The sequence below is a fragment of the Musca vetustissima genome, unplaced genomic scaffold (genome assembly GCF_032173495.1).
Source record: "Musca vetustissima isolate MV318-11 ecotype Yass unplaced genomic scaffold, APGP_CSIRO_Mvet_v1 utg2072, whole genome shotgun sequence".
NCBI lineage: Eukaryota > Metazoa > Arthropoda > Insecta > Diptera > Muscidae > Musca > Musca vetustissima.
In genome coordinates this window covers 382270-409840 of record NW_026886532.1, presented here as the reverse complement: position 1 = coordinate 409840, position 27571 = coordinate 382270, and the positions used below count along the sequence as shown (strand labels likewise).

The 27571-nt window shown below is 32.0% G+C and overlaps 1 protein-coding gene across 1 annotated transcript; it reads right to left on the bottom strand.

Annotated features, from left to right (window-relative positions):
• Positions 1-174: 174 nt before the first annotated feature.
• Positions 175-27334, bottom strand: LOC133334013 (uncharacterized). Its single transcript, XM_061542314.1, has 4 exons — positions 27039-27334; positions 3304-3826; positions 2911-3237; positions 175-387 (listed from the first exon to the last, which is right to left on the bottom strand). The coding sequence occupies exons 1-4, from the start codon at positions 27323-27325 to the stop codon at positions 175-177; spliced, it is 1350 nt and encodes a 449-aa protein (XP_061398298.1). The 5' UTR covers positions 27326-27334.
• Between the last annotated feature and the right edge of the window lie 237 nt (positions 27335-27571).

Below are 27571 nucleotides of genomic sequence, written 5' to 3'. Positions count from 1 at the left end.
TAAGAATTATTATTGTTGTTGTTTTTAAGAATTCTTGCTTGGCTTGTTCCTCTAAGTGCAGGTAAGTGTTCCTTACGAAGTTTTGTTTTTTCTTGCAATAAAAATAAATGTTTGTTGTTCTTTTTGTTGTTGCTGTTGTCAGTTTTTGTGTGAGTTTTTGTTGTTGTTGTTGGTTTAGGTGGTTTTGGTTTTTGTTAGACTGCTGCCATTTGTTTTACACGAACCATTTCCCATCGATGTCGTGGCGGTGGTTGTGGTGCTGCTGTTGGACACTTTGCCATTTGTGGTGGCATTTGAGAGATTGGAATCATTGACAGCAGCAGCAGCCGCTTCTGTTTCATTTGTTGTCAAAGATTTTTTGGAGCTGGATTTTGAAGGGAAGAAAACCTGGAAAAGAAAAATTATAGAAAGTAATTATAAAAAAATTAAAGAAAATATTAAAAAATTATCGATATTTAGATTTTTGTAACAAACAATTATCGATAACAATCGATAACTTGATATTTGTAACGAAAACTTATTGATAACAATTTCTTGTACAGAAAAAATATCGATAACAAAATTTCGTTGAAGAAAATTTATCGATAACAAATTTTCTTTAAAGAAAATTGATCAATAACAAATTTTCTTTGAAGATAATTTATCGATAACACAGTTTTGATAGAGAAAACTTATCGATAAAACGACTTTTATAAAGAAAACTTATCGATAACACATTTTTTATAAAGATCACATATCGATAACAAATTTTATAGAAAGATAATTTATCGATAACATGTTTCCTATATCTAAAAACTATCGATAACAAGTTTTCTACAAAGAAAATCAATCGATTTGAAAAATTTTATATCAGAAATATTATCGATAACAAGTTTTCTATGAAGAAAAGCAATTGATTAGCAGATTTTTACAAAGAAAATTGATCGATAACACGGTTTTTATGAAGAAAACTAATCAATAACAAGTTTTCTACAATGAAAACGTGTCGATAAGAAGTTTCCTACAAAGGAAAATTATCGATAACTAATTTTTTAAAAGGAAATCTACTCAACAATAAGTTTTTTATAGTGAAAACTTATCGATAACAAGTTATCTATAAAGAAAACACATCGATAATAAGTTTTCGAAAAAGAAATCTTATCGATAATAGATTTACTTAAAAGCAAACATATCGGTTTCTATATCGAAAAACAATCGATAAATAGTTTAATTGAAAGATAAATTATCGATAGTAGGATTTCTTTCAAAAAAAAACTTAACGATAACAACTTTTATAGAAAGATAATTTATAGATAACAAGTTTTCTGTAACAAAAATGTATCGATAGCACACTTATAAAATCAATATTTGGTTTTCTATAATGAAAATTAATCGATGATAAAAATTCTATAAAGAAAACTTATCGATAACAAGATTTCTATAGAGAAAAATGACCGATAACTAGTTTTACAGAATGATAATTTATCGATAAAAATTTTTCCATAAAGAAAACCTATCGATAGTAGGTTTTCTAAAAAAAAATTATCGATAACAATTTTCTAGCAAGAAAAACTTTCAATAACTAGGTTTCTATAAAGAAAACTTATCGATAACAAAATTTCCATAAAGAAAACCTGTCGATAACAAAATTTCTTTTAAGAAAACCTATCGATAACAAGTTTTCTACAAAAAAATGTATCGATAACAAGTTTTCCATAAAGGAAATGTATCGATAACAGACATTCTATAAAGAAAATTTATCGATAACACGGTTTCTATGATGACAACTTATCGATAACAAGTTTTCTCTTAAGGAAAACTAATCGATAACAAGTTCTATACAAATGAAACCTATATCAGTGCAGAAAACTTGCCGATAACACGATTTCTATAAAGAAAACATATCGATAACACAATTTCTAGGAAGAAAACTTATCGATAACAAGTTTTCTATAAAGAAAATTTGCCTATAGCAAGTTTTCCATAAAGAAAATGTATCGATAACAGACATTCTATAAAGAAAATTTATCTATAACATGGTTTCTATGAAGACAACTTATCGATAACAAGTTTTCTCTTAAGGAAAACTAATCTACAACAAGTTCTATCTATAACAAATTGTCTGTGCAGAAAATGTATCGATAACAAGTTATCCATTAAGAAAGCTTACCGATAACACGATTTCTATAAAGAAAACATATCGATAACACAATTTCTAGGAAGAAAACTTATCGATAAAAAGTTTTCTATAAAGAAAATTTATCGATAACAAATATTCTATAAAGAAAATGTATCGATAACAAATATTCTGTGCAGAAAACTTATCGATAACAAGTTTTCTATAAAGAAATCCAATCGATAACAAAATCTCCATAAAAAAATACTTATCGATTACAAATTTTCTATGCAGAAAACTTATCGATAATAAGTTATACCTAAAGAAAAATTATCGATAACTCAGTTTATATAGAGAAAACTTATCGATAACTCGGTTTCTGTAAAGAAAACTTATCGATAACTCGGTTTCTGTAAAGAAAACTTATCGATAATAAAATTTCGATAAAGAAAACTTATCGATAACTCGATTTCTATAAAAAAACTTATCGATAACAGGTTATCCATAAAGAAAACTTATCGATAATAAAATTTCGATAAAGAAAACTTATCGATAACTCGATTTCTATAAAGAAAACATATCGATAACTCCATTTCTATAAAGAAAACTTATCGATAACTTGATTTCTATAAAGAAAATTTATCGATAACAAGTTATCCATAAAGAAAACTTATCGATAACATGTTTTTTTATTACGGAATTTCATCGATATCTAGTTTTCTACGAAGAAACCCTATCGATAACTAGTTTTCGGTGAAGCAAACTTATCGATAACAAAGTCTAAATAGCGATATCTCTTCACATTCCCCTCTTACCTTTATTGCCCCCTTGGACATTAAGAAGAACCAATAGATCTGCGGCAAAAACAACACCAATATCCCGAAGATACAGCCAATGGGTAGATTGGACAGGGCATGCCAGAAGGTCGCATTGATTTCGACACTGTAACGCCACATGACATAGGGCCACATCAGGACGCGGCACACAAAGAAGGAGAACAACATCACCAGACCGTTGATGATGTAGGAACGGCTGTCCTTTAGGCCCAAGGTGCTGAGAATGCTGCGCAACGAGACGAACGGGGTGGAGAACTCCATCATGAACATGTAGCTGTAGATGCAGTGGCCGCCACCGCGAATGTACTGCAGGAAGAAAAGGAAGTTGATTAGTTTCTCTTGGGGAGAGAGGGAGAATCTTCTACTACTTACTGTCACCACCAAGAAACCCACAGTGCCCACAAAAATGTGATGGATCATCATAACCGGATGCGTAATCAGATACTTGAAGAAACCCCATTTTCCGTTCTCGGGAATCTGCACTGTCTCTCCATCATAATCGTAGATTTCATCCTCATGATGGCGTATGTGTTGCATATCATCACCATTCGTGTCCGCCGACGACTCATCCAAGGCCACCAAACGCTGACCATTTGCCGCAAAGGTCCGAGCAATGTGTTTATCATAGAGCCCGCCATTCGATTGGCCATTGGCCAAAGGCTTTGGGGTGAATGATGCCGATGAGGTCATTTTCATCAGCTTCAACTTATCGGCTATCTTCTGGGTATGCACTTTATACATGGACCATATATCGTACATGAAATAGGCGGTGCCGAACCATCCATAGCCCTCCATCAGGCAATGCGAGGCATAGACGAATGTTTTGCTGCATGTCGATTTGCAGACAATCAAACCGACCAGGAATGAAAAGGTTGCTTGAATGGCGGAGACAATTCTGCAAGGGAGAAAGAAAGACACAAGAGAAGAGAGAGGGAGAGAGCATTAGTCACTGAGAGTTTATTAAAAGGAATGGAGAGAAAAAAAAATAAAAAAATAAATAAATAAAAATATATGACCTCTTTGAAATCATATTCTTATAAATATGACGCCTCTTATCCTGGCAAGGATCTTCGCCAAAAGTCCTCCTTTTCTTTTCCAAATCATTTAATTCGGCATTGACCCCCTCATTTGGCAAAATGCCCGCAAAAAAAAAACCTAACCAAAACAATGCCAAAATAATGGCATTTCATAAGGAGGCACGCATTATTCATTGCTCCTAAAAGTATGCTTTAAATTTTGTTGCGTGTGTGTCAGTGGTTTATGATGTGACAGATATTGCCACATTATGGAAATCAGGAACAAACAAGCAAACGCAAAAACTTGGCATCACACACCAAGGAGAGACGGAATGACATTTTTTGGCAGTGATTTTTACTGGAAATTTTTATCGATAACAAAAAAAGAATAATAATCGGCAATTTTTCTAAAGAGAAAAAACAACCATTATCGATAACTCTTCTATACGGAAAATTTTTCAATTAAAACCGTATTATCAGTAACATTTTTGCAGAAATTTTTTTTAAAAAATTTTCGTTAGAAAATATTGTTATAGAATATTTTTATTTGTAAAAAAATAATGTTATCGATAACAATTTTCAACAAAAATCATGTTATCGATCACATTTCCATGTAAGAAATCTATTATCGATAACATTTCTATAGACAATAATTGCTATCGATCAATTTTTTTTGCCAAAACAAATGTTATCGATAACATGACTTTTTTAAAAGTTTGTTATCGATCATGTTTCTCTGCAATAAGCCTATTATTGAAAACATTTCTCTGTAAAAAACTTGTTATCGAAAAATTGTATTATCAAAAAAGTTTTTATCGAGAAAATTTATCGATTAAAATTTTCTTATCGATAAAATCTGTCTGTAAAAATTATGTTATCTACAACATTTTTATAAAAAAGAAAAACGATTATCCATATTTTTCTTTGAAATAAGTCTATTATCGATAACTGTGTTATCGATTAATAACTTCTTATCGATACAATTTCTCTGCTAAAATCATAGAATCGACAAAATTTTTACAGTTTTATCGAAGAAATTTTATTTGCAAAAAAATAAAGTTGTTATCGATAACATATTTCGATTGAAACCTTGTTATCGATAGCATTTCTTGAGGAAAATCATGTTATCGAAAATTTGTATTTGAAAAAACGGTTATCGATAACAATTTTCAACGAAAATCGATAACATTGATTGATTAAACCTGTTTATCGATAACATTTCTCGTCGAAAATCATAATTTTTCGATAGAAACCAGTAAGGAAAGTAGTAAAGTCGGACGGGGCCGACTATATGATACCCTTCACCACTTTGAGCATATTCAACAGATGAAATAGAAGCTATATCTAAATCTGAACCGATTTCAACGATTTCAGGAAACTTAACACACATCATTCCAGACCTCATCCATAACGCAGTGCCAAATTTCGTGCAAATCGAAAGATATATAGGGACTTTGGTAGACCATTTACATTAAATCGGACGAAAATATATATGGGAGCTATTTCTAAATCTGAACCGATTTTCAGGAAACTTAACACACACCATTCTATAACTAATTCATTACGCTGTGCCAAATTTCGTGGAAATCGAAAGATATATAGGTACTTTGGTGCCACGTTTACCTTAAATCGGACGAAAATATATATGGGAGCTATATCTAAATCTGAACATTTTCACGAAACTCAGCACACACCATTATGGACCTAATTCAGTACACTATGCCAAATTTCGTGCAAATCGAATGATATATAGGTACTTTGGTGCCTATATCGGGCGAAAATATATATGGGAGCTATATCTAAATCTGACCCGATTTTCACGAAACTCAGCACACACCATTATGGACCTAATTCAGTACACTATGCCAAATTTCGTGCAAATCGAATGATATATAGGTACTTTGGTGCCTATATCGGGCGAAAATATATATGGGAGCTATATCTAAATCTGACCCGATTTTCACGAAACTCAGCACACATCATTTTGGACCTCATTCAGTACGCTATGCCAAATTTCGTGCAAATCGAATGATATATAGGTACTTTGGTGCCTATATCGGGTGAAAATATATATGGGAGCTATATCTAAATCTGAACCGATTTTTCCCAATTTCAATAGGGTTCGTCCTTGGGCCAAATAAGTGACCTATGCCAAATTTCATCCAAATCGGATCATAAATGCGACCTGTACTTTGTTCACAAAAATACATGGACGGACAGACGGACAGACGGACATTTTCCAAAAACGGACATGCGTAAATCGACTCAGAAAGTGATTCTATGCATATTCTCAAAAGGAACCATGTGCCTATCTCGTTTCCTTTTGCCTGTTACAAACATATGCACAAAGACATAATACCCTGTACCACAGTGTGGTGAAGGGTATAAAAAAACTTGTAAATGACGATTTTTTTAAAAAGTTTGTTATCGATAAAATATTCCGATTAAAAACATGTTATCGATAACATTTTTGGATTAAAATTATGTTATCGATAAATTTTCCATAGAAAAAATTAGTTATTGATAATTTTTATTAGCAAAAACATTGTTATCGATAAAATTTTTAGGCGAAAATCATGTTATCGATAACATTTCTGAATTATAATCATGTTATCAATAATTTTTCTTTAGAAAAAACTTTTTATCGGCATATTTTATTTGCAAAAAATTGTTATCGATAAAATTGGTATCAATAATAGTTTTGATTAAAACCGTGTTATCGATAAACATTTTTTGAGGAAAATCATGTTATCCAACATTTTTTGATAGAAAAAAAGCTTTTTATCGATAATTTTTATTTCCATACCACTTGTTATCGATAAAATTTCTGTATTAAAATTATGTATTCCAAAACTTTTCCATAGAAAAATTGTTATCGGCAAATTGTTATTTACCAAAAAATTGTTATCGATAAAATTGTTCGTTTAAAACCATGTTATCGATAACGTTTCTTGAGGAAAAACATTTTTCGATAGAAAAACCCTTTTTATTGAAAACTTTTTATCGATAACATTTCGGAATTACAGTTATGTTATCGATAATATTTCTGAATCAAAATTATGTTATCGATAATATTTCTGAATCAAAATTATGTTATCGATAATATTTCTGAATCAAAATTATGTTATCGATAACATTTCGGAATTAAAATTATTTATCGATAATTTTTCGTTAAAAAAATTGTTATTGGTAATTTTTATTTGTAAGAAAATTGTTATCGATAACATTGTTCGTTTAAAACCATCTTATCGATAACGTTTCTTGAGGAAAATTATGTTATCGAAAAATGTTCTATAGAAAAAACATATTATCGAAATTTTTTTATTTGCAAGCAGTTTGTTATCGATAACATTTCTCAATGAAAATCATGATATCGATAACATTTCTGAATTAAAATTAAGTTATCGATAAGAAAAAAATTGTCATCGAAGAAAAATTTCTGTAAAAAGTTTGTTATCGATAACAGTTCTCAATGAAAATCGTGTTATCGGTAAGATTTCTGAATTAGAATTATGTTATCGATAATTTTTCCATAATTTTATTTGCCAAACATTTTTTATCCGCAATTTTTATTTTCAAAAAATTTGTTGTCGATAACTTTTTTATAAAAATTATTTTATCGATAACATTTCTCTTTACAAATAAAAAAATTGAAGTTTTTTATTTTAAAATTAGTTGGCAATTCGTTTTGTTTGTCAAAAAAATTTAAAAAAAATCTTCTTAAAATTTTTTCTAAAAAAATATTTTTTCAAAATTCTCTGTAAAAAAAAAATTGGAAAAAAATCCTTCCGGAAATTTCTCAATGCGCCCGCCCTCTACCCACAACTATAAACGTTTTGCTGACAAATTCAAAAACACCTCCTGTTATACCCAGCTGACCTCCCGAATTTTATCCGCCGCTAGGGGTGGAGAATATTATGGCCCTCCCGAGGGGGTCTATGCCGCTCCATGGCAGTACCAACCACGAGATAAATGCCGGTGTAGCAACAAAAAGCTATGCGATTCCATACATCAAGATTTATATTTGGCTACGACCAAGTCGAGTTGTCTGATTGAGGATCGCGCGACGGAATGGTATCGCCAGCAGAAGCAGATGACGCAACTGAAAAGGTCTCTCAGTGCGATGACACCCCAGCAGTTGAGGGAATTTCAGTGTCGTTATTATGGCAGCTTTCAATTTCAATCACCACCCGAAAATTGTTTGGATATGAAGGTTCCACTGCGGAAGGCGGCATCGTCTAAAAGGGAAGCTTATCGTCCCGCCGAGGGGGTTAAACATATTTCCGAGGAATTTTTGGAACTTCTAAGGCAGCATGATGAACGACAGAGGGAGAGGAATGGGCTGTATTGTTTGCCGGAGGAATATAGGAGGAGGTTGAAGGTGGTGCGGGATGGTGAAAAGAAGAAGGAGCATGTTCCGACGACCGGTAAGAATGCAGGGCCTTGTGCTGGTACCTCTGGGGAATTGGCGATGAAATCGGAAACGGATACCCATATGGATCGCCATAAAATTCAAAAAGGCTTCTGGAAAAAGTGGTGCTTCTCCAGCCGCGATCAAACCTATCCGTCGGAGGATAAGTCATATCGATGTTATCGGGATTTGCCGAGAAAATTATTACATTACTCAAGAAGTCAACCAAGAATTAAGCAGCATGAGCAGTGTCCTGCGGAGCGAGGACAAACTGATATTGATCCCTCCGAAGTCCTCGAAGTAGAGGAACCAAAAGTTTCCTCCACTTCCATTGCTATGCCAGTAAAGGCCCATGGCTTTTCGGGAGAGAAAGAAGCCTCGGAAGCAATGGCAACCAAAAACCTTCCTCATTACCTTCCTGAAGGCAGCCCGGATCTCAGGCCCCGATTGCATTCCCAAGGAAGTCTGGGTAGGGTTCGTGACCTGTCAGCTCAAACGGATGTGGACCGGCGGAGAGGGTCATACAGCTCTCTAAGGCCCCAATATTTTGTACCCAAAGTAAGGAGACAGTATCTGGAACCAGCTCCACGAAAATTGTCACCCGAAAAATCAGTACCCCTAAAACCCTCACCCGAAAACCCCTCACCGCAAAAATCATCACCCCAAAAACCCCCACCACAAAAACCTTCACCCCAAAAATCCCCACCGACTTTCGAATGCCGCCAAAAATCGAAAAGACCACCACCAGTACCTCCCAAGCCCAGGTCATATATTCTCGGTCAACAACACACACCCATGGAAATGACCACTCAATGGAAACCAACCTCACCGAAGAGGACCCAATCCCCACCTCAAAGGAAACAATCCTCCGCGAGTTTGAGAAAAATGCCTACTGATATGATGCCGCGCCACTGGGTCCAGGAGGAGCAGGAGCAGGAACCGTCTCCAATTATTAAAGAGACCCCAGCCCTTGATAAGACCTCTTATCCCCGCCTTCAGCCCAGATATATACATCTGCGGGAGGAATCGAAAAAAATCTCCAGCTTTCCTTGGAAACGAAAGAGCCTACTCAGAGAGGACCAACCCAGGCCAAAAAGGGTCGCTCCATGGCCAACAACCCATCCCCAATTTCACGATGATAAACCCTCGGGCACACAATTGAGGCGCCGGGAGCCACAACGACATACTCGCCAGGGATATTACGATACCAGGCCACGTTTTCATGATCTCTCATCGGAGGATTCCGAGCACCAAAGGCCTCGAAGAGGGATACTCAAAAAGAAACCTTCGATAGCCAAAAAATCCGTTAGCAGTGACATGGCCTCATATCTCAGCAAAAGAAAACCCAATGCCGATGCCGAGACGACAAGTGATAGCGATGAGGATTCCCGTAAACTTTTACCCGTATGCAGTTCCCCCAATGCCCTGCTGCCGCGTTACAAATCCTCCGAAATGCAATGTGTCACGACCCATGGCTTTGGCTTTGGCCTTGGTCCAAGAAAGAGAGACCTGAGAAAACGTGAAATACCCCAAAGGCCATCATCCGCACCACATTACACAGCGCCACTGAACATACCCAAGGGCCATGAAAATTGCTACAAAGAGTCGGGACAAGGGGCTGGCATAGGGAAAACAAATTTTTATCAGGCCTATTCAAGTCGGGCTCGTCAAAATCGCAAAGAAATCGAAGTGGCCAAGCAGCAACGTTTGAGGACGTGATTTTAAATTATCGATAAAATTTTTTTTCGATAATAGAAAAGTTATCATTAACAATTTTTTCGATAATAGCGAAATTATCGATACCAATTTTTCGATAAAGAATAATATCGATAACAATTTTTATACATAAACAATTATCGATAACAATTTTTCGATAAAGAAAAATATCGATAAAAATTTTTTATACATACAAAATTATCGATAACAATTTTTCAATAACGAAAAAATATCTATAACAATTTTTTTTCTATATAGGAAATTATCGATAACAATTTTTTTGAATAGAAAATATAGCGATAACAATTTTTCGATAATACCAAAATTATCGATAACAATTTTTCGTAAAAAATGATCGATAGCAATTTTTCGATAAAAAAATGATCGATAACAATTTTTCGATAAAAAATGATCGATAACAATTTTTCGATAAAAAAATGATCGATAAAAATTTTTCGATAAAAAAATTATAGATTAAAATTTTTCTATAATAACAAAATATCGATAATAATTTTTTGTTAATGAAAAATTATCGATAATAATTTTTTGGTAACGAAAAATTATCGATAATAATTTTTTGGTAACGAAAAATTATCGATAATAATTTTTTGGTAATACAAAATTATCGATAACAATTTTACGATAAAGAAAAGTTTTTTTATTTATTTATTTATCGATAAAGAAAAATGATCGAAAATAAAATTTTTGATCGATAACATTTTTTTTAATAAAGAAAAATGATCCATAACTACTTTTCGACAAAGAAAACGTCATCGATAATTTTTTTTTCTAAATTTATCGAAATTAATTTCTCTTTATAGAAAAATTATCGGCAATATTTTTTTCCTATATAAAAATATCGATAACAATTTTTCTACCAAAAAATTAAAGATAATAAAAATAATGTTATCGACAACTTTTTTCATAGAAAAATCGATTTATCGATATTTTATCTTTATAGAAAACTTGTTATCGATAACATTTCTTTATAGAAAACCTATTACCGATAATTATTCTCTATGAAAAAGTTATTATCGATTACTTATCTTAATAGAAAAGTTGTTATCGATAACATTTGTTTATAGAAAATATATTATCGATAAAATTTCTTTATAAAAATGTTATTATCGATAACGTTTCTCCATAAAAAAACTCATTATCGATAACTTTCCTTTACAGAAAACATGTTACCGATAACTCTTCTCTATAAAAATTTTATTATCGATAACTATTCTCTATAAAAAACATATTATCGATGACTTTTCTTGATAGAAAAGTTATTATCGATAACTATTATTTATAGAAAAGTTGTTATCGATAACTTTCCTTTATAGAAAAGTTGTTATCGATAACTTTTCTTTATAGAAAAGTTGTTATCGATAACTTTTTTGTATAAAACGCAATTATCGATAACTATTATTTATACATAAGTTGTTATCGATAACTTTTATCTGTAGAAAAATTGTTATCGATATCTTGTCTCTATATAAAAGTTGTTATCGATAACTTTTTTTGTATAAAAGAGTTGTTATCGATAATTTGCTCTATAGAAATGTTGTTATCGACAACCTTTTCGTATAAAATAGTTGTTATCGATAACTTGTCTCTATAGCAATGTTGTTATCGATAACTTTTGTGTTTAAAACAGTTGTTATCGATAAATTTTCTCCATATTAAACTTGTTATCGATTATATTTCTCGATAGAATAACTAGTATCGATAACTTTCCTCATAATAAAAGTTGTTATCGATAAATTTTCCTCACTGAAAACATGTTATCGATAAATTCTCTTCATTAAAAACTAGTTATCGATAACTTTTCTCTATTGAAAGTTGGTTATCGATTAAATTTCTCCATTGCAATGTTATTATCGATAACATTTCTCTTTGGAAATAGTTGTTATCGATAACTTTTTCTTAAAAAAAAATAATATCGATAACTACTATATCGATTTAATTTGTACGAGAAAACAAATAAATACCAGGATCGGTGCGAAAAATTTTATTTAACTAGGGACAACGTGATGAGGTTCTCCAAAAATTATCGCGTGCTATGATCTGACCCTAGGGTCAGGTCATAGTAAACGATAATTTTTACAGAATTTCGATATTTTCTTTTTTCGAAAAAATATTTCCAAAGAATTTGGATCTCCGGAAATATTTTTCTAAAGAAAAAAAAATCACCAATAAAAAAGAAATCAAATTTTAATGCCTCCTCCTGAGGTTCCCGAAACTTCGTTGCGATTTACTGCGATGCAAACTTTCGCTGCTCTTGATGGTAGACAATAGCAATTGTTGTTGTTTTTGCGGTATCATTTGTTGTAAATATTCTTCATAGATGGTCTGGGGATCTCTTAAATCCACACCGGGGAAATAGGGTCTTTTGAGGGGATAATTTCGATTCGATGAGGCAACGAAGTTCTCTAGACCTTCCTTCCCCGCCTTGCTGGCAAAGTGGCGAAAACCCTCAGAGGGTCTTAGACGTTCAGTGGTGCTGGAAATATTTGCAGTTTCAAAATTCGGATATGACTGTGAGGGTTCTTCCCTGGGCCCAATGTTCAGGGTGTTGAGTTGGAAATTACTGGGTAATTTCAAAACACCCTGAGCATAGGTCCAAGGTTTCTCCTTGTCATAGGGTTCGTGGAAGACGCCACTGGCTTTGAGGGGTATAAGGAGATACTCCTCTTGATCATTACTTTCCTGAGAACTTCGTGGGGGTTTTCTGTCGGCATGATGTTTGTGTTTCTTCTTGGGAGTCAGGAGTTCGGAAGTTTTCATTGAAATTCTTGGCGATTTGAAGGGGATCCTTTGCAGCTCATCTTCTTCAAATTTTTGTGAGATATTTTTATCCTCCTGACGTTCTTCGTGCGATTTCTTCCCCACCTCCTCTTGCCCCAAACTATTGTAGAGCTTCTCCAAATCATCGAACCATTTCAGTTTCCTTAACTTCTTCAAATAATTTCTGCTCGGCTGAGGCTTCCCCTTTAGCTGTTGGGTTTTTTGTTTCTCCTCTAGCAAATCCTGCCAATTGCGGGAATTTTGCATTTCCTGCAGACCTATTAAGGGGACACCTCTTCCCGATCCTCCTACTCCAGTCATTGATTTTGATTTTTGTGTCCTCCCCCTCTCAAAGGGATCCTCACTGATGACCCGGTACTCACAACGCTTGGCATTAAAATCTTGCGACAATACGAAGGCCTTGATAAAATCGGGGGTACAGTTGGTCCGTGTGACCATATCATGAAGCCGTCCACGATTCTTTTGACAGGTGGGTTTGAGATGGCGATTAAAACGATTCCACTTCGGAGGGCCATAGTTGCAACGGCCATGCCACAAATAATCTCCATTATCGGAGGGTTGACATTTCTGAGAAACGGTTTGAATGGACAGGTCGATGTTTGAGCAGGGTATACTCTGCCATTGTCGTTCCCAATAGCCAGTGGTCGGGATACACATTTTTTTGTTCTTTTGGAAGAGGGAGAGGGGCCAAATGTGGAAGTTCAGAAAAAGGATTTTGAAAAATAAATTTGGAATTTTGAATTTTGTTTACAAAATTTTGAAAAATGCTTTTGAAAGGGGTTGCCATATCTTTCGAAGAATACCAAATATTTATCGATAATATTTCAGTAGAAAAAAATTAATAAATTTTGAGACACATTTTTATCAATTTCTTCTCCATAGCAAAGTTGTTATCGATAACTTTTTTCTGTGGAAAATTTGTTATCGATAACTTTTCTCCACAGAAAGATTGTTATCGATTTTTTTTCTCTTTGAAAAAGTTGTTATCGACATATTATCCCGTTGGAAATGTGGTTATCGATAACTATTCTTTAGGAAAAAATTATTACCGATAAATTGTCTCTTAAAAAATTCTGTTATCGATTAATTTTCTCCATACAAATGATTTTATCGATCAATTTTTTTCCTAAGAATATTGTTATCGATAACATTTTTCTTTAGAAAAATTATTATCGATAATTTTTCTTCTTAGAAAACTTGTTATCGATAACTTTTCTCCTTAATAAAGTTGTTATTGATAACTATTGTTATCGATATGTTTTCTCTTGTGAAAATTTGTTAACGATATGTTTTCTCCATAGAAAAGTTGTTATCGATAACTTTTCTCCTTAGAAAAGTTGTTATCGATAACTTTTCTCCATAGAAAATTTGTTATCGATAACTTTTTTCTATGGAAAAGTTGTTATCGATAACATTTTACCTTAGAGAATTTGTTATCGGCATCTTTTCTCCTTAGAAAATTTGTTATCGATATTTCTGCTCTATGGAAATGTCTTTATCGAAATTTAACTCCTTGAAAAACTTATTATCGATAACTTTTATCCTTTATTATCGATAACTTTCATCTATAGAAATGATATTATCGATATATTTTCTCCTTAGAAAATTTGTTATCGATAACTTTTCCCCCTAGAAAAGTTGATATCGTAAACTTTTCTCCTTAGAAAAGCTATTATCGATAAATTTTCTTTATAGAAATGTTGTTATCGATAAATTTTCTCCTTAGAAAAGTTATTATCGATAAATTTTCTTTATAGAAATGTTGTTATCGATAACTTTTGTTTATAGAATAGTTGTTATCGATAAGTTTTGTTTATAGAAAAATTGTTATCGATAACTATTGTTTTTAGAAGAGTTGTTATCGATAAGTTTTCTTTGTAGTAAAGTTATTATCGGCAACTTTTCTTTGTAGAAAATTATTAATCGATAATTTTTCTTTGTAGGAAATGTATTATCGATATCTTTTCTCTTTGGAAAAGTTGTTATCGATAACTTTTCTCTCTGGGGAAGTTGTTATCGATTTATTGTCAATAAATTTTCTTTTCAGAAAAGCTGTTATCGATAACTTTTCTCTATAGAAACGTTGTTTCGATAACTTTTCTCTATAGAAACTATTGTTATCGATAATTTTTCTTTATAAAAAAGTTGTTATCGATAGTTTTTCTCTTTAGAAAAGTTGTTATCGATAACATTCCTCTTTAGAAAAGTTGTTATCGATAACATTCCTCTTTAGAAAAGTTGTTATCGATAACTTTTCTCCATAGAAATGTTGTTATCGATAACTTTTCTCTTTAGAGAAATTTTTATCGATAAATTTTCTATTTAGAAAAATTGTTTTCGATAAATTTTCTGTTTAGAAAAGTTATTATCGATAGAAAAGTTATTATCGATAACTTTTCACTTTAGAAATGTTGTTATCGATAAATTTTCTCTTTAGAAATGTTGTTATCGATAACTTTTCTTTATAGAAACATGGTTATCGATAACTTTTCTTCATATAAAAGTTATTATCGATAACTTTTCTCTATAGAAAAGTGGTTATCGATAAATTTTCTTTATAACAAGTGGTATCGATTAATTTTCTTTATAAAAAAATATAACATATTTTTATCGCTTTTGCTATTTTTTTATTTATAATTTAGTAAAATTGGTGCGGGACCCTTTAAAGAGGGTACACACAGTATTTGGGGTGTGGGATTTAAAGTAGGCGGCGTGGAGGCCGCTTTTTGTAAAGATTTCGTTAGGGATTCCAATTGTTGTTGTGTTGAACCTTCCAATCTTTCTTTCATCACAAATTTTCCGAGAAATTTCAATTCTTCCACAGTCAGGAGGTGCATATTTTTCAATTGCATTAAAGTCTGGTCCATACGATCAGTGTCCAAAATTAGCAAATTTTTGAGGAAATTTTTCAAATCTAAGGTGTCAATTATATTCGGTATGCCACCAACTTTCATAAGGACTTTAAGTGCCCTCTTTATTCGATGCATATCAAACCAAACCCGTTCCGCTTTGGGTTTTGGGGCCTGCTTCTTTGGCTCTTCGTAACAGGGTCGGATGTCCATCAGTATTTCCAATTCAGTGAGAAGTGATTGAAGCTTCTCTCTTGGAATATTTTTCGATTTCTTACGAAGATAGGACACCAAACTGAGGAAGCAGAATGAAGGTAGGATTTTCTTTTCCTGCAGGACATTCAGATATTTCAAACGCCTGTCACATGGCATTTCCCTTAAAAGCTCTACAAAATTTAAAAGATACGAATATTGCTGGAATGTCAAGTCGTGTTGGCTCTCCATTAGCGTTTTCAAATAATTCAGTTCATAGGGATCCATTTCACCTTTGGGAGACTTCATGAAAATCCTTTCAGGATTAAAATAATTTCGATTACAAGGCGTGATCATGCGATCCTCGAGGCTTTGACAGGTGAAAAGGAAATCTTTCAATTTCCCTGACTCAATTCCGGTATTGGGTAGCTTGGCAATTATTCGTAGATAATTGAGAATCTCCAGACTAAGGATTCCTCGTTCTTGTAGGTTCTCCATATGTTGTTGTTGGATGTGGGAGTCCAAATGTAAAATATTCAAAAGGAAACTCAGCAAATAGAACATCTCCTCCTTTTGGAGTCCTCCAACTAGAGGTAAGTTCGTCAAACGCTGTCTTATCAATTCTGGTGGGAAAGGTTCCCTCTTCACCAAGGTGGGATCCACATTTGAACCAAAGATTTCCATTTTATATAAATAATTCGCAGTTGATTCCGCTTGAGATTTCAAGAATTCCGACCAATATGGATCTAAGGTATTTGATGATTTAGGTCCCGTTTCGTGACATTGCCTAAAACGGCACAGGTTCACAGCACACAAGGGAATGTTGGTGGTTTTTTGGCTTGAAGCCGGGACGATTTGCTTAATGCTTGGATGAGGAATCATTTTTGAATAGGAAAACGAAATAAATTTTGAAGAAAAATTCCGAAAAAATAGTTAAAAGAAATATCCGAAGGGTAGAAAAAAAAATTATGACATATTTCCCTTTGCTGGCAAACGGCACACTGAGAAAAAAACTTGAATACTTTTTAGACAATTTTCCTGATAACAACTTTTCCAAAGCGAAAACTTATCGATAACACATTTTTTAAATAAAAAAATTATCGATAACAATTTGAACCTAAAGAAAAGTTTTCGAAAAATCTATCGAAAATAACTTTTCTAAAGAGAAAAGTTATCGATAACAACTTCTCTATAAAGAAAAGTTATCGATAACAACTTCTCTATAAGGAAAAGTTATCGATAACAACTTTTCTAAAAAAAATCTATCGATAATAACTTTTCTAAAGAAAAAAGTTATCGATAACACATTTTCTAAAGCGAAAAGTTATCGATAACAACTTTTCTAAAGAGAAAAGTTATCGATAACAACTTTTCTATAAAGAAAAGTTATCGATAACAACTTTTCTATAAAGAAAAGTTATCGATAATAACTCTTCTAAAGAAAAAATCTATCGATAATAGCTTTTCTAAAGAGAAAAGTTATCGATAACAACTTTTCTATAACGAAAAGTTATCGATAACAAATTTCTAAAGAGAAAAGTTATCGATAATAACTTTTCTATAGAAAAAAGTAATCGATAACAAATTTTCTAAAGAGAAAAGTAATCGATAACAAATTTTCTAAAGAGAAAAGTTGCCGATAACAACTTTTCTAAAGAGAAAAGTTATCGATAACAACATTTCTAAAGAGAAAAGTTATCGATAACAACTTTTCTAAATAGAAAAGTTATCGATAATAACTTTTCTAAACAGAAAATATATCGATTATAACTTTTCTAAAGAGAAAAGATATCGATAACAACTTTTCTATAAAGAAAATTTATCGATAACAACATTTCTACAAAAAAAAGTTGTCGATAATAACTTTTCTATAAAGAAAAGTTATCGATAACAACATTTCTATAAAGAAAAGTTATCGATAACAACTTTTCTAACGATACAGTTATTCGACAATAACTTTTCTAAAGAGAAAAGTTATCGATAACAACTTTTCTATAAAGAAAAGTTATCGATAACAACATTTCTATAGAGAAAAGTTATCGATAATAACTTTTCTAACGAACAATTATTCGACAATAACTTTTCTAAAAAGAAAAGTTATCGATAACAACTTTTATATAAAGAAAAGTTATCGATAACAGCCCTTCTATAAAGAAAAGTTATTGATAACAGCCCTTCTATAAAGAAAAGTTATCGATAATAACTTTTCTATAAGGAGAACTTATCGAACATATTAAAAAATACCTCAGCTTGCCTTCGAAATTAATGTCCGATATTAATTGACATTTTTATTTTCAAATAAATTTTTTTTGGTTTTCAAAATTATCCCCCAAAAAATTCGAATCAAAATTTAACCGTGAATACAAAAATGGGAAAAGGTAAAAGTTCCTAATCCTGCATTCTGAAAAAATCTCTCTATAATAAATCATGGCAAAGAAGGATCCTATATTGACGGCGTCGGATCCCCCCTCAAAAAACAAAGCAACCCAAAATCTCCAATTGGAACCTGCCATAGAAGAACCTCCGGTGGTTAAAAAACGTCTATCCGAAAGTCGAGTTCTGCCTCCAAAGGTCCAACACTCGTATTTCTTTCATCGCAACACCCTGAAGGAGAGGAAGTGCAGCAACATTGTGGCCATACGGAATGGAGAGTTAATACTGCAGTGAGAGAGCGAAAGAGAGAGAGGTCAACAAAAATGTCTTCCCAAAGACTCTAATAGCTAAAATTGAAAATCAGCCGATCACACCTCCCATCTAATCTCCGTGCTATTATTATTCCAGGTGACAAAAAGGGTAAAACGGCCAAGGGAAAGAAGGATGCGAAAGCGAAGGGTAAAGGGCAATGGAGAATCTATTTTTAATTTTAAAATTAAAATCATTTCCCCCTTGCAGCCTCTAAACCCCCTCCGGTTGAGGAAAAGCCAGCCGAAGTTGTTACCCAACCCCCATCGGAGCAAAGGGAAGAAGCTTGCGTCCGCAATAACTATTCAACTTCGTATCCTTTGTGTCAACCCCGTCGCTGTCCGCGTAGCTTAAATTCTCGTGGTTATGTGGATCCAGATACTAGTTTCACCTGTTTGTGCCCCGTACGAAGGCTACCATCGGAGGATCGTCCCACGAGGTTGTATGCCTGTGATGGGACCGTGTTGATTTTCCCGAAAAGACCCTAAACATCGGAACAGAATGGAAATCGATGAAATTGAATAAAAAAATAAATAGCAAAATTCTTTTGTTATCGATAACTACCAATCTTGTTAATGTTATTATCGATATCGTTATCTTATCGATCAATTTCCTCTATGAAAGTTTTATAATCGATAAATTTCCGCCACACAGTGTTTATTATCGATATTTTTTTCACTATTGGAAACTGATTTTCGATAAATTTTCATAGAAAAAAAATTGTTATCGATCATTTTTCTCTAAAATAAAAACTTAAAATCGAAAAAAATGTTAATAGAAAACATATTATCGATTAATTTTCTCTTTAGAAAATTGGTTATCGATAACTGTTCTGTTTAGAAAAGTTATTATCGTTAAATAATCTCTTTAGAAAACATATTTTCGATAACTTTTTTTATAAAAATTGTTATCGATAAATGTTCTCTTTAGAAATGTTGCTATCGATATCTTTCATATTTGAAAATTTATTATCGATAACTTTTCTCTTTAGAAAAGTTATTATCGATAACATTTCTCTTTAGAAAAGTTATTATCGATAACATTTCTCTTTAGAAAAGTTATTATCGATAACTTTTCTCTTTAGAAAAGTTATTATCGATAACATTTCTCTTTAGAAAAGCTATTATCGATAACATTTCTCTTTAGAAAAGTTATTATCGATAATTTTTCACTTAAGTTTTTAAGAGAAAAGTTGTCGATAACAACTTTTCTATAGAGAAAAGTTATCGATAATTACTTTTCCAAAGAGAAATGTTATCGATAATAACTTTTATAAAGAGAGAAATGTTATCGATAATAACTTTTATAAAGAGAGAAATGTTATCGATAACAACTTTTCTAAAGAGAAAAGTGACGTTTTTTCAAAGCGATGAGTTATCGATAACATCATTTCTTGGGAGTAGGGATTCCATGGATCCATTTTTGTTGTTATTTTAATCCAAATGTTCATCCATTTACCCCGTGCTGTAGTCGGCCACCCATTTCAATAATCGATAAGTGCTTCTGCCCTATAGCGTCGCATACATACAGACGGACACACACACACCCGTTTGACATACATCTATTGTTCGGCTGATTGGAAAAAAACTTTTCGATTGTCTCTGTCATTATTAAATGGCGATAAGACCTCATCGAAGTCATCGGCATTACAATAAGCGGACGAATCGAACAGCAGTACCACTTTGCTGGCGGGTCGGTCGGAAAATAGAGAAGCAGTTACAGTGGGGGGCAAAAAAAATTAATTACATAAAGGGGGAAAGTAATCGATTATCAAAAAAAAAAAAATCGGAAAATAAAAATTTGGTCCTTATTTAAATGACGTCAGGAATAATTCGGTACACCTGAACTTTTGTTTATCTGTGGGCTTGATTTTTATGGGGGTGCGTGTAGTACCCATACTTTACCCACACCCTCATAGTCATAATTATTTCATAATCAATCATGTTCTTCTGTTTTATCGAATTATGTTATCGTTGTAAGTTTTTGTTATCTGAAAATGCCGGGGAGGGGTGTGGTTGAGAGGCATCCAATAAAAATTCCAGAACCTGCAATAAACTTCGAAATAGTTTTCGATTTTCCCTACGGGAATAGACCTTATAAAAAATTTTAATAGAAATTTTTTATCGATATTTTATTCTTTTAGAAATGATTATTTAAAAACAAAATCTTCTCATTGGGGAAAAGTTCTCCACAAAATGGTATCGAATTGGGTTTCGACCAGGACAACAATGATCGGCGAATTGGACCGATTTTCCGATCTTTGGGTTTCTTCAAAATTATGTTTTCCTTTGGGTTTCTATTCTCCTCCAAAATTGGAGTTTTAGACTTTGAAGCAGCTCTCCTGCCCTGATCTTTTCGCACCCTGAGAGATTTGGGATTCCCAGTTATTATTTCCGAAGATTCCTTTATTATGACAAGCGAATCGACTTCCGTTCCCTTGACTGCCTTTTTAAATAATTTTTCTGAATTTTTTGTTTCTCCATTTTTTCTAACCGCCTTTTCCGATGTCCTTCTGCCTCTTTCCTCTAGTTTGGGACATAATTCCGTTCCCTTATTTGCCATACCTTGGTCAGGGACACTCTCCAAAGTCCCATTCGAATCGGCAACCATGAAAGATTTTATTACCTCTCGCACATCCTTAGAGCCCCTCGCTTCTTCTCCTATCTTAGATTTTCTCTTCTCTGCTTTAAAGTCCTCCCCAGAAATCTGACACCGTGTCGGAATATTTTCAATCGATAAAGGTCCGTGATATTGCATATCTTCTAGATGGAGATTTGAATTGAAAAATTCCACCACCGCACCACATTTCGACCAAGACAATAAATTACGCCGATATCTTCTAAGGGGCCTAATACCCAATTCCACCTGGGGACTCGAAGTTAAAGCATTTAGAGGATACTTCGGACCCAGGGAAAGCAATTGCAATTTATTTTCCATGAGAGACTTCAGGGAGACCTTGGGATTTTTATTTAGCTTCTTGGTCGATTTTAGTTGGTCTTGATCCGAATCTTTCCTCACATCCCTAATCTCCCCCTTACTAGATGAGTTCCATTTAAGATCCTTTCCCGGCTTCATTAGCCAAATCATAGAATCTCTGGGCGGCATTCTATACGCAGCCCTTAAATACAATTTTGATTTTCGATAACTTTCACGAAACCGATCCACAAATGTCAAATCCTTATTGGGTAAATTCTCCCCCGAACTGCTGCGACTTGACCATCCGTGAAAATTGCATCTCGGCATTGTTACAACTGGGGAAAATATACCTTCATCTAGTCTTCGACAGACTTCTTGACCATCTCCTGCTTGGATAAACTTTTTCCTCATTGCCTTGTTCCCTGCTTTGACGGGACATTGACATCGGATTTTATTTTGCCGAACACAAATGGGACAGGAAGAGTTCGCTCCCAACTTTTTCAAATGTGTTGCCGTTTCCAATCTCACTGGATCCGCATGGCGATAAACGGTCTGGAAGTTGATGGCGATTTTATTGTGTGGACACAGTTCCGGTTGTTCGATAAGGTAGTCGTCGTTGAGTGGCACAGAAAATTTTGACATCATAACCGATGTTTCTTCAACCAAAGGGATTTTCAAAATTCTTTTTTTCGAAATCGAGTAAGTTTTTCTATAAATAGAAGTATTTAAGTTATTATCGATAACTTTTCTCTTTAAAATAGTTATTATCGATAACTTTTCTATTTAGGATAGCTATTATCGATAACTTTTTCCATTGGAAAACTTGTCATCGATAACATTTCTCTTTGAAAATGTCATTATCGATCAATTTTCTCTTTGAAAAAGTCATTATCGATAATTATTATTATTATCGATAACTTTTCTCTTTACATAAGTTATTATCGATAACATATATTTTTATAAAAGTTATTATCGATAACTTTTCTCTTTAGAAAAGTTGTTATCGATAACTTTTCTCTTTAGATAAGTTATTATCGATAACTTATATCTTTAGAAAATTTGTTATCGATAACTTTTCTCTTTGGAAAAGTTGTTATCGATAACTTTTCTCTTTGGAAAAGTTGTTATCGATAACTTTTCTCTTTAGAAAAGTTATTATCGATAACTTTTCTCTTTAGAAAAGTTATTATCGATAACTTTTCTCTTTAGAAAAGTTATTATCGATAACTTTTCTCTTTAGAAAAGTTATTATCGATAACTTTTCTTTTAAGAAAAGTTATTGTCGATAACTTTTCTTTTAAGACAAGTTATTATCGATAATTTTTCTCTTTAGAAAAGTTATTATCGATATGTTTTCTCTACAGAATAATTGTTATCGATAACTTTTCTCTTTACAAAAGTTATTATCGATAACTTTTCTCTTTAAAATAGCTATTATCGATAACATTTCTCGTTGGAAAAGTTTTTATCGATAACTTTTCTCTTTAGAAAAGTTATTATCGATAACTTTTCTCTTTAGAAAAGTTGTTATCGATAACTTTTCTCTTTAAAAAGTGTGTTATCGATAACTTTTCTCTGTAGATAATTTATTATCGACAAATATTCTCCTTGGAAAATTTACTATCGATAACTTTTCTCTGTAGAAAATTTATTATCGATAACTTTTCTCTTTAGAAAAATTGTTATCGATAAATTTTCTCTTTAGAAAAGTTTTTATCGATAACTTTTCTCTTTAGAAAACTTGTTATCGATAACTTTTCTCTGTAGAAAAATTGTTATCGATAACTTTTCTCTTTATTTGTTATCGATAACTGTTCTCTTTGGAAATGTTATTATCGAGAACTTTTCTCTTCAGAAAAGTTATTATCGATAACTTTTGTTTATAGAAAAGTTATTATAGATAACTTTTTTCTTTAGAAAACTTTCTATCGATCAATTTTCTCTTTAAAAAACTTGCTATCGATAACATTTATCCTTAGAAAAGTTTTTATCGATAACTTTTCTCTTTAGAAAATTTATTATCGATAACTTTTTCCTCTAGAAAAGTTGTTATCGATAACTTTTCTCTTTAAAAAACCTTATTATCGAGAACTTTTCTCTTTAGAAAATTTGTTATCGATAACTGTTCTCTTTGGAAAAGTTATTATCGAGAACTTTTCTCTTTAGAAAAGTTATTATCGAAAATTTTTCTCTTTAAAAAAGTAATTATCGATAACCTTTCTCTGTAGAAAAGTTATTATCGATAACTTTTCTCTTTAGAAAAGTTATTATCGATAACTTTTCTCTTTAGAAAATTTATTATCGATAACTTTTCTCCTTAGAAAAGTTATTATCGATAACTTTTCTCAATAGAAAAGTTATTATCGATAGCTTTTCTCTTCAGAAATGTTATTATCGGTAACTTTTCTCTTTAGAAAAGTTATTATCGATAACTTTTCTTCTTAGAAAATTCATAATCGATAACTTTTCTCATTAGAAATGTTATTATCGATGAGTCTATATTAATTATCTAATTTTTTTTTGTTTGTTTTGTAATCACTCAATTAATTAAAATTTCTATACTTGACTAGCTTTTTTTCAGAATTGTAATGTAAATATGTATTTACTTATTTATTTATGTATGTACATACATTAGCCATGACAAATATTTGTATTTGAATTTATTTTCTCAAATAAGGGGTAAAGTTTAACGACACAAATGGACATTTGGAATTTTGTTTTCAATTTGCTTTCATTTTCGTTCTCCCTAAAAAGGCATGACAAGTTGTGAACAAATTCAAATCACATATTAATTTGAGGTTAAGGTCACTTGCGTGCAAAACAAAACAAACAAATCGCAATTTTCGATAAACAATTTTTTAGGTGGAAAAAAACGATATTTTTGGAGCAACACCAAATCTCCTTCCTTACTGATTACTATTTGCTTGCCATCATCAATGCGGTTCCGTGTCAAAATCTAATAAAAACAAGTGATTGACTTGGTCATGCCATTGGGTCATTCATTCCATTGGGTTGTTGGTTTATAAATTTCGAAGGACCACTCCTTTCCCCAATGACTAGCGGGTGAATTGAATGGTAAACAAAATATAGACTGGTTTGTTTTTAATTACTTAAGTTGGTCACCACCATCATCACGACGACAATAGTGTGGGTGTGGTCCCATAAAGGATGAGGTGATTGGAAGCTATGCAAATTTAATTGAATTTTGAAGGTCGAAGAATAGGTGGGTGGTGAGGCAAGGTGTAAGATGTAAATATTCCAAAATATAAGCAAATTCATAGTGTTATCGATAACTTTATTTATATAAACATTATCGATAACTTTTCTCTTTAGAAAACTTGTTATCGATGAAATATTTCTTAAGAAAACTTGTTATCGAAAACTTTTTTTGATAGAAAACTTGTTATCGATAACTTTTCACTTTAGAAAACGTGTTATAGATAACTTTTCTCTTTAGAAAACTTGTTATCGATATCTTTTCTCTTTAAAAACGTGTTATCGATAACTTTTCTCTTTAAACAACTTGTTATCGATAAATTTTCTGTTCAGAAAGCATGTTATCGACAACTTTTCTTTATAGAAAATTTGTTATCGATCACTTTTTTCTTCAGAAAATTTGTTATCGATAACTTTTCTTTATAGAAAATTTGTCATCGATTACATTTCTCTTTAGGAAACTTGATATAGAATGTCTTTCTCTATAAAAAATTTGTTATCGATTAAATTTCTCTTTAGAAAACCTGTAATCGATAACTTTTCTATATAAAAAAATTTATCGGTTAAATTCTCTATAAAAAATTTTTTATCGGTTAAAATTTTTATAGATTGTATTTCTCTTTAAAAAGCTTGATATCGAAACCTTTTTTCTATAAAAAAAATTGTTATCGATTATATTTCTCTTTAGGAAACTTGTTATCGAAAGTCTTTCTCTATAAAAAATTTGCTATCGATTACATTTCTCTTTTGAAGCCCTGTAATCGATAACTTTTCTATATAAAAAATTGTTATCGATTAAATTTTCCTTTAAAAAACCTGTTATCAAAAACTTTTCTCTATAAAAATTTTGTTATCGATATTTTTGTTCTTTAGAAATATTGATATCGATAAATGTTTTCTTTAGAAAAGTTGTTATCGATAAATTTTCTCTTTATAAATGCTGTTATCGAAAACTTTTCTCTTTAAAAACTTGTTATCGATAACTTTTCTCTATAAAATACTTGTTATCGATAGATTTGTTCTTTAGGAATATTGTTATCGTAAACGTTTTATTTAGAAAACTTGTTATCGATAAATTTTCTTTTTATAAATTTTGTTATCGAAAACTTTCCTCTTTGGAAAACTTTCTATCGATAACTTTTTTCTCTAGAAAACTTGTTATCGATTAGTCTTCTCTTTAGAAAACATCTTATCGATAAATTTTCTTTATAGAAACTGGTTATCGATAAATTTTCGTTATAGAAACTGGTTATCGATACATTTTCATTATAGAAAACTAGTTATCGATCAATTTTCTTTATAGAAAACTAATTATCGATAAATTTTCTTCATAGATAAATTGTTATCGATAACTGTTCTCTTCAAAATCTTATTAACGACAACTTTTCCCTATAGAAAGCTTATTATCGATAACTTTTCTCTTCAAAAAAACTTGTTTTCGATATCTTATATCTTTGGAAAACTTGTTATCGGTAACTCTTTTAATTAAAGAAGTTTTTATCGATAACTTTTAATTAAAGAAGTTTTTATCGATAACTTTTAATTAAAGAAGTTTTTATCGATAACTTTTTTATTAAGAAATGTTGTTGTCGATAACTTTTTTCTATAGACAATTTTTAATCGATAATTTATCTATTACGAATACTTATTATCGATAACTTTTCTCTTCAGAAAGCTTGTTATCGATAATTTTCCTCTTTAGAAAACTTGTCTTCGATGTTCCCTTGTTCTCTTCAGAAAACTTGTTATCGATAACTTTTTTTTCATTAGATGACTTGTTATCGATAACATTTCTCTTCAAAAAAACATGTTATCGATAACTTTTCTCATTAAAAAATTTCCTATCGATGTCTAATGGGTTTAGAAAATGTATTATCGATAACTTTTCTCTGTAGAAAACTTGTTATCGATAATTGTTCTTCAGAATAATTCTTATCGATAAGTTTTAAAAATCGCAAAGAAAGTGAGTACTTTTAAATGTCGAATATATCGAAATAAATCACGTTCTTCAATTGCCCTTAGAAAATTTGTTACAAAACTTTTATGTTCAAAAAAACTACTTATCGATAATGGTTTTCTCCATTATTAACATTTCGACAACTTTTCCTCTTTAGAAAACTTCATTGACTGCTAGGGGGTGGTGGTACCATAAAACTAAGCTGTCTGTCTACTAATTACAAAAACCACAACAACAACGATTAAAAATTGTCAATGCACTTGCGAAGGTGTGACAACAACAAAAGTGAGGTAATATTCTAAAAAAATGAAGAAAAGAAAACAAAACAACAAAAATCGCAAGGTAATACTTACTTATTGGTCATATCCAAAACATCGGACATCATTAGACGATATTTTTTACGAAATTTAATGCCATGCCGGGTCTCCAGCAAATATTTGTTGCAGAAATCCGTCAGCGATATGAAATAGATGAAACCCAACGATGTGAGGAAGAGGCCGCGCTGCAGTGAGATGCGATCTGTGGTATTGGGTATTTGCAGGAAGCTACCACAGGCCAGGCTGATGGAGCCAATCGAACAGGCCAACGAGACATAGCAACGATTGCCGCGCAGTTGTTGTTTTAGGCCGGCAGCAACCATTGCTCAGGGGAGTAGTTCTTCTTCTGTCCTTAAATGGTGGCAAAAAAAGATGGTGGGGTTTTTTTTAGAGAGGATAGGCGGGAGAGAGTAGTAACTTTGGTTTGCGGTTTTTTCTTCGAAGACTTTAGCGGGGAAGTTTAGTTTTTTTTTTAATTTATTTTTTTTTCTTAATTTATAGGAAGTGGAAATTTTTATTTATTTTTTTTTTTTTTCTTAATTTTAAGGTTCCTGGAAGTTCCACTAAAA

Coding starts and splice junctions, on each gene's coding strand:
- LOC133334013 (XM_061542314.1), bottom strand. CDS start 27,325: ATGGTTGCTGCCGGCCTAAAACAACAACTGCGCGGCAATCGTTGCTAT. Junction 3,238..3,303: donor TGGGTTTCTTGGTGGTGACA/GTAAGTAGTAGA, acceptor TTCTTCCTGCAG/TACATTCGCGGTGGCGGCCA. Junction 388..2,910: donor TGTCCAAGGGGGCAATAAAG/GTAAGAGGGGAA, acceptor TTTCTTTTCCAG/GTTTTCTTCCCTTCAAAATC.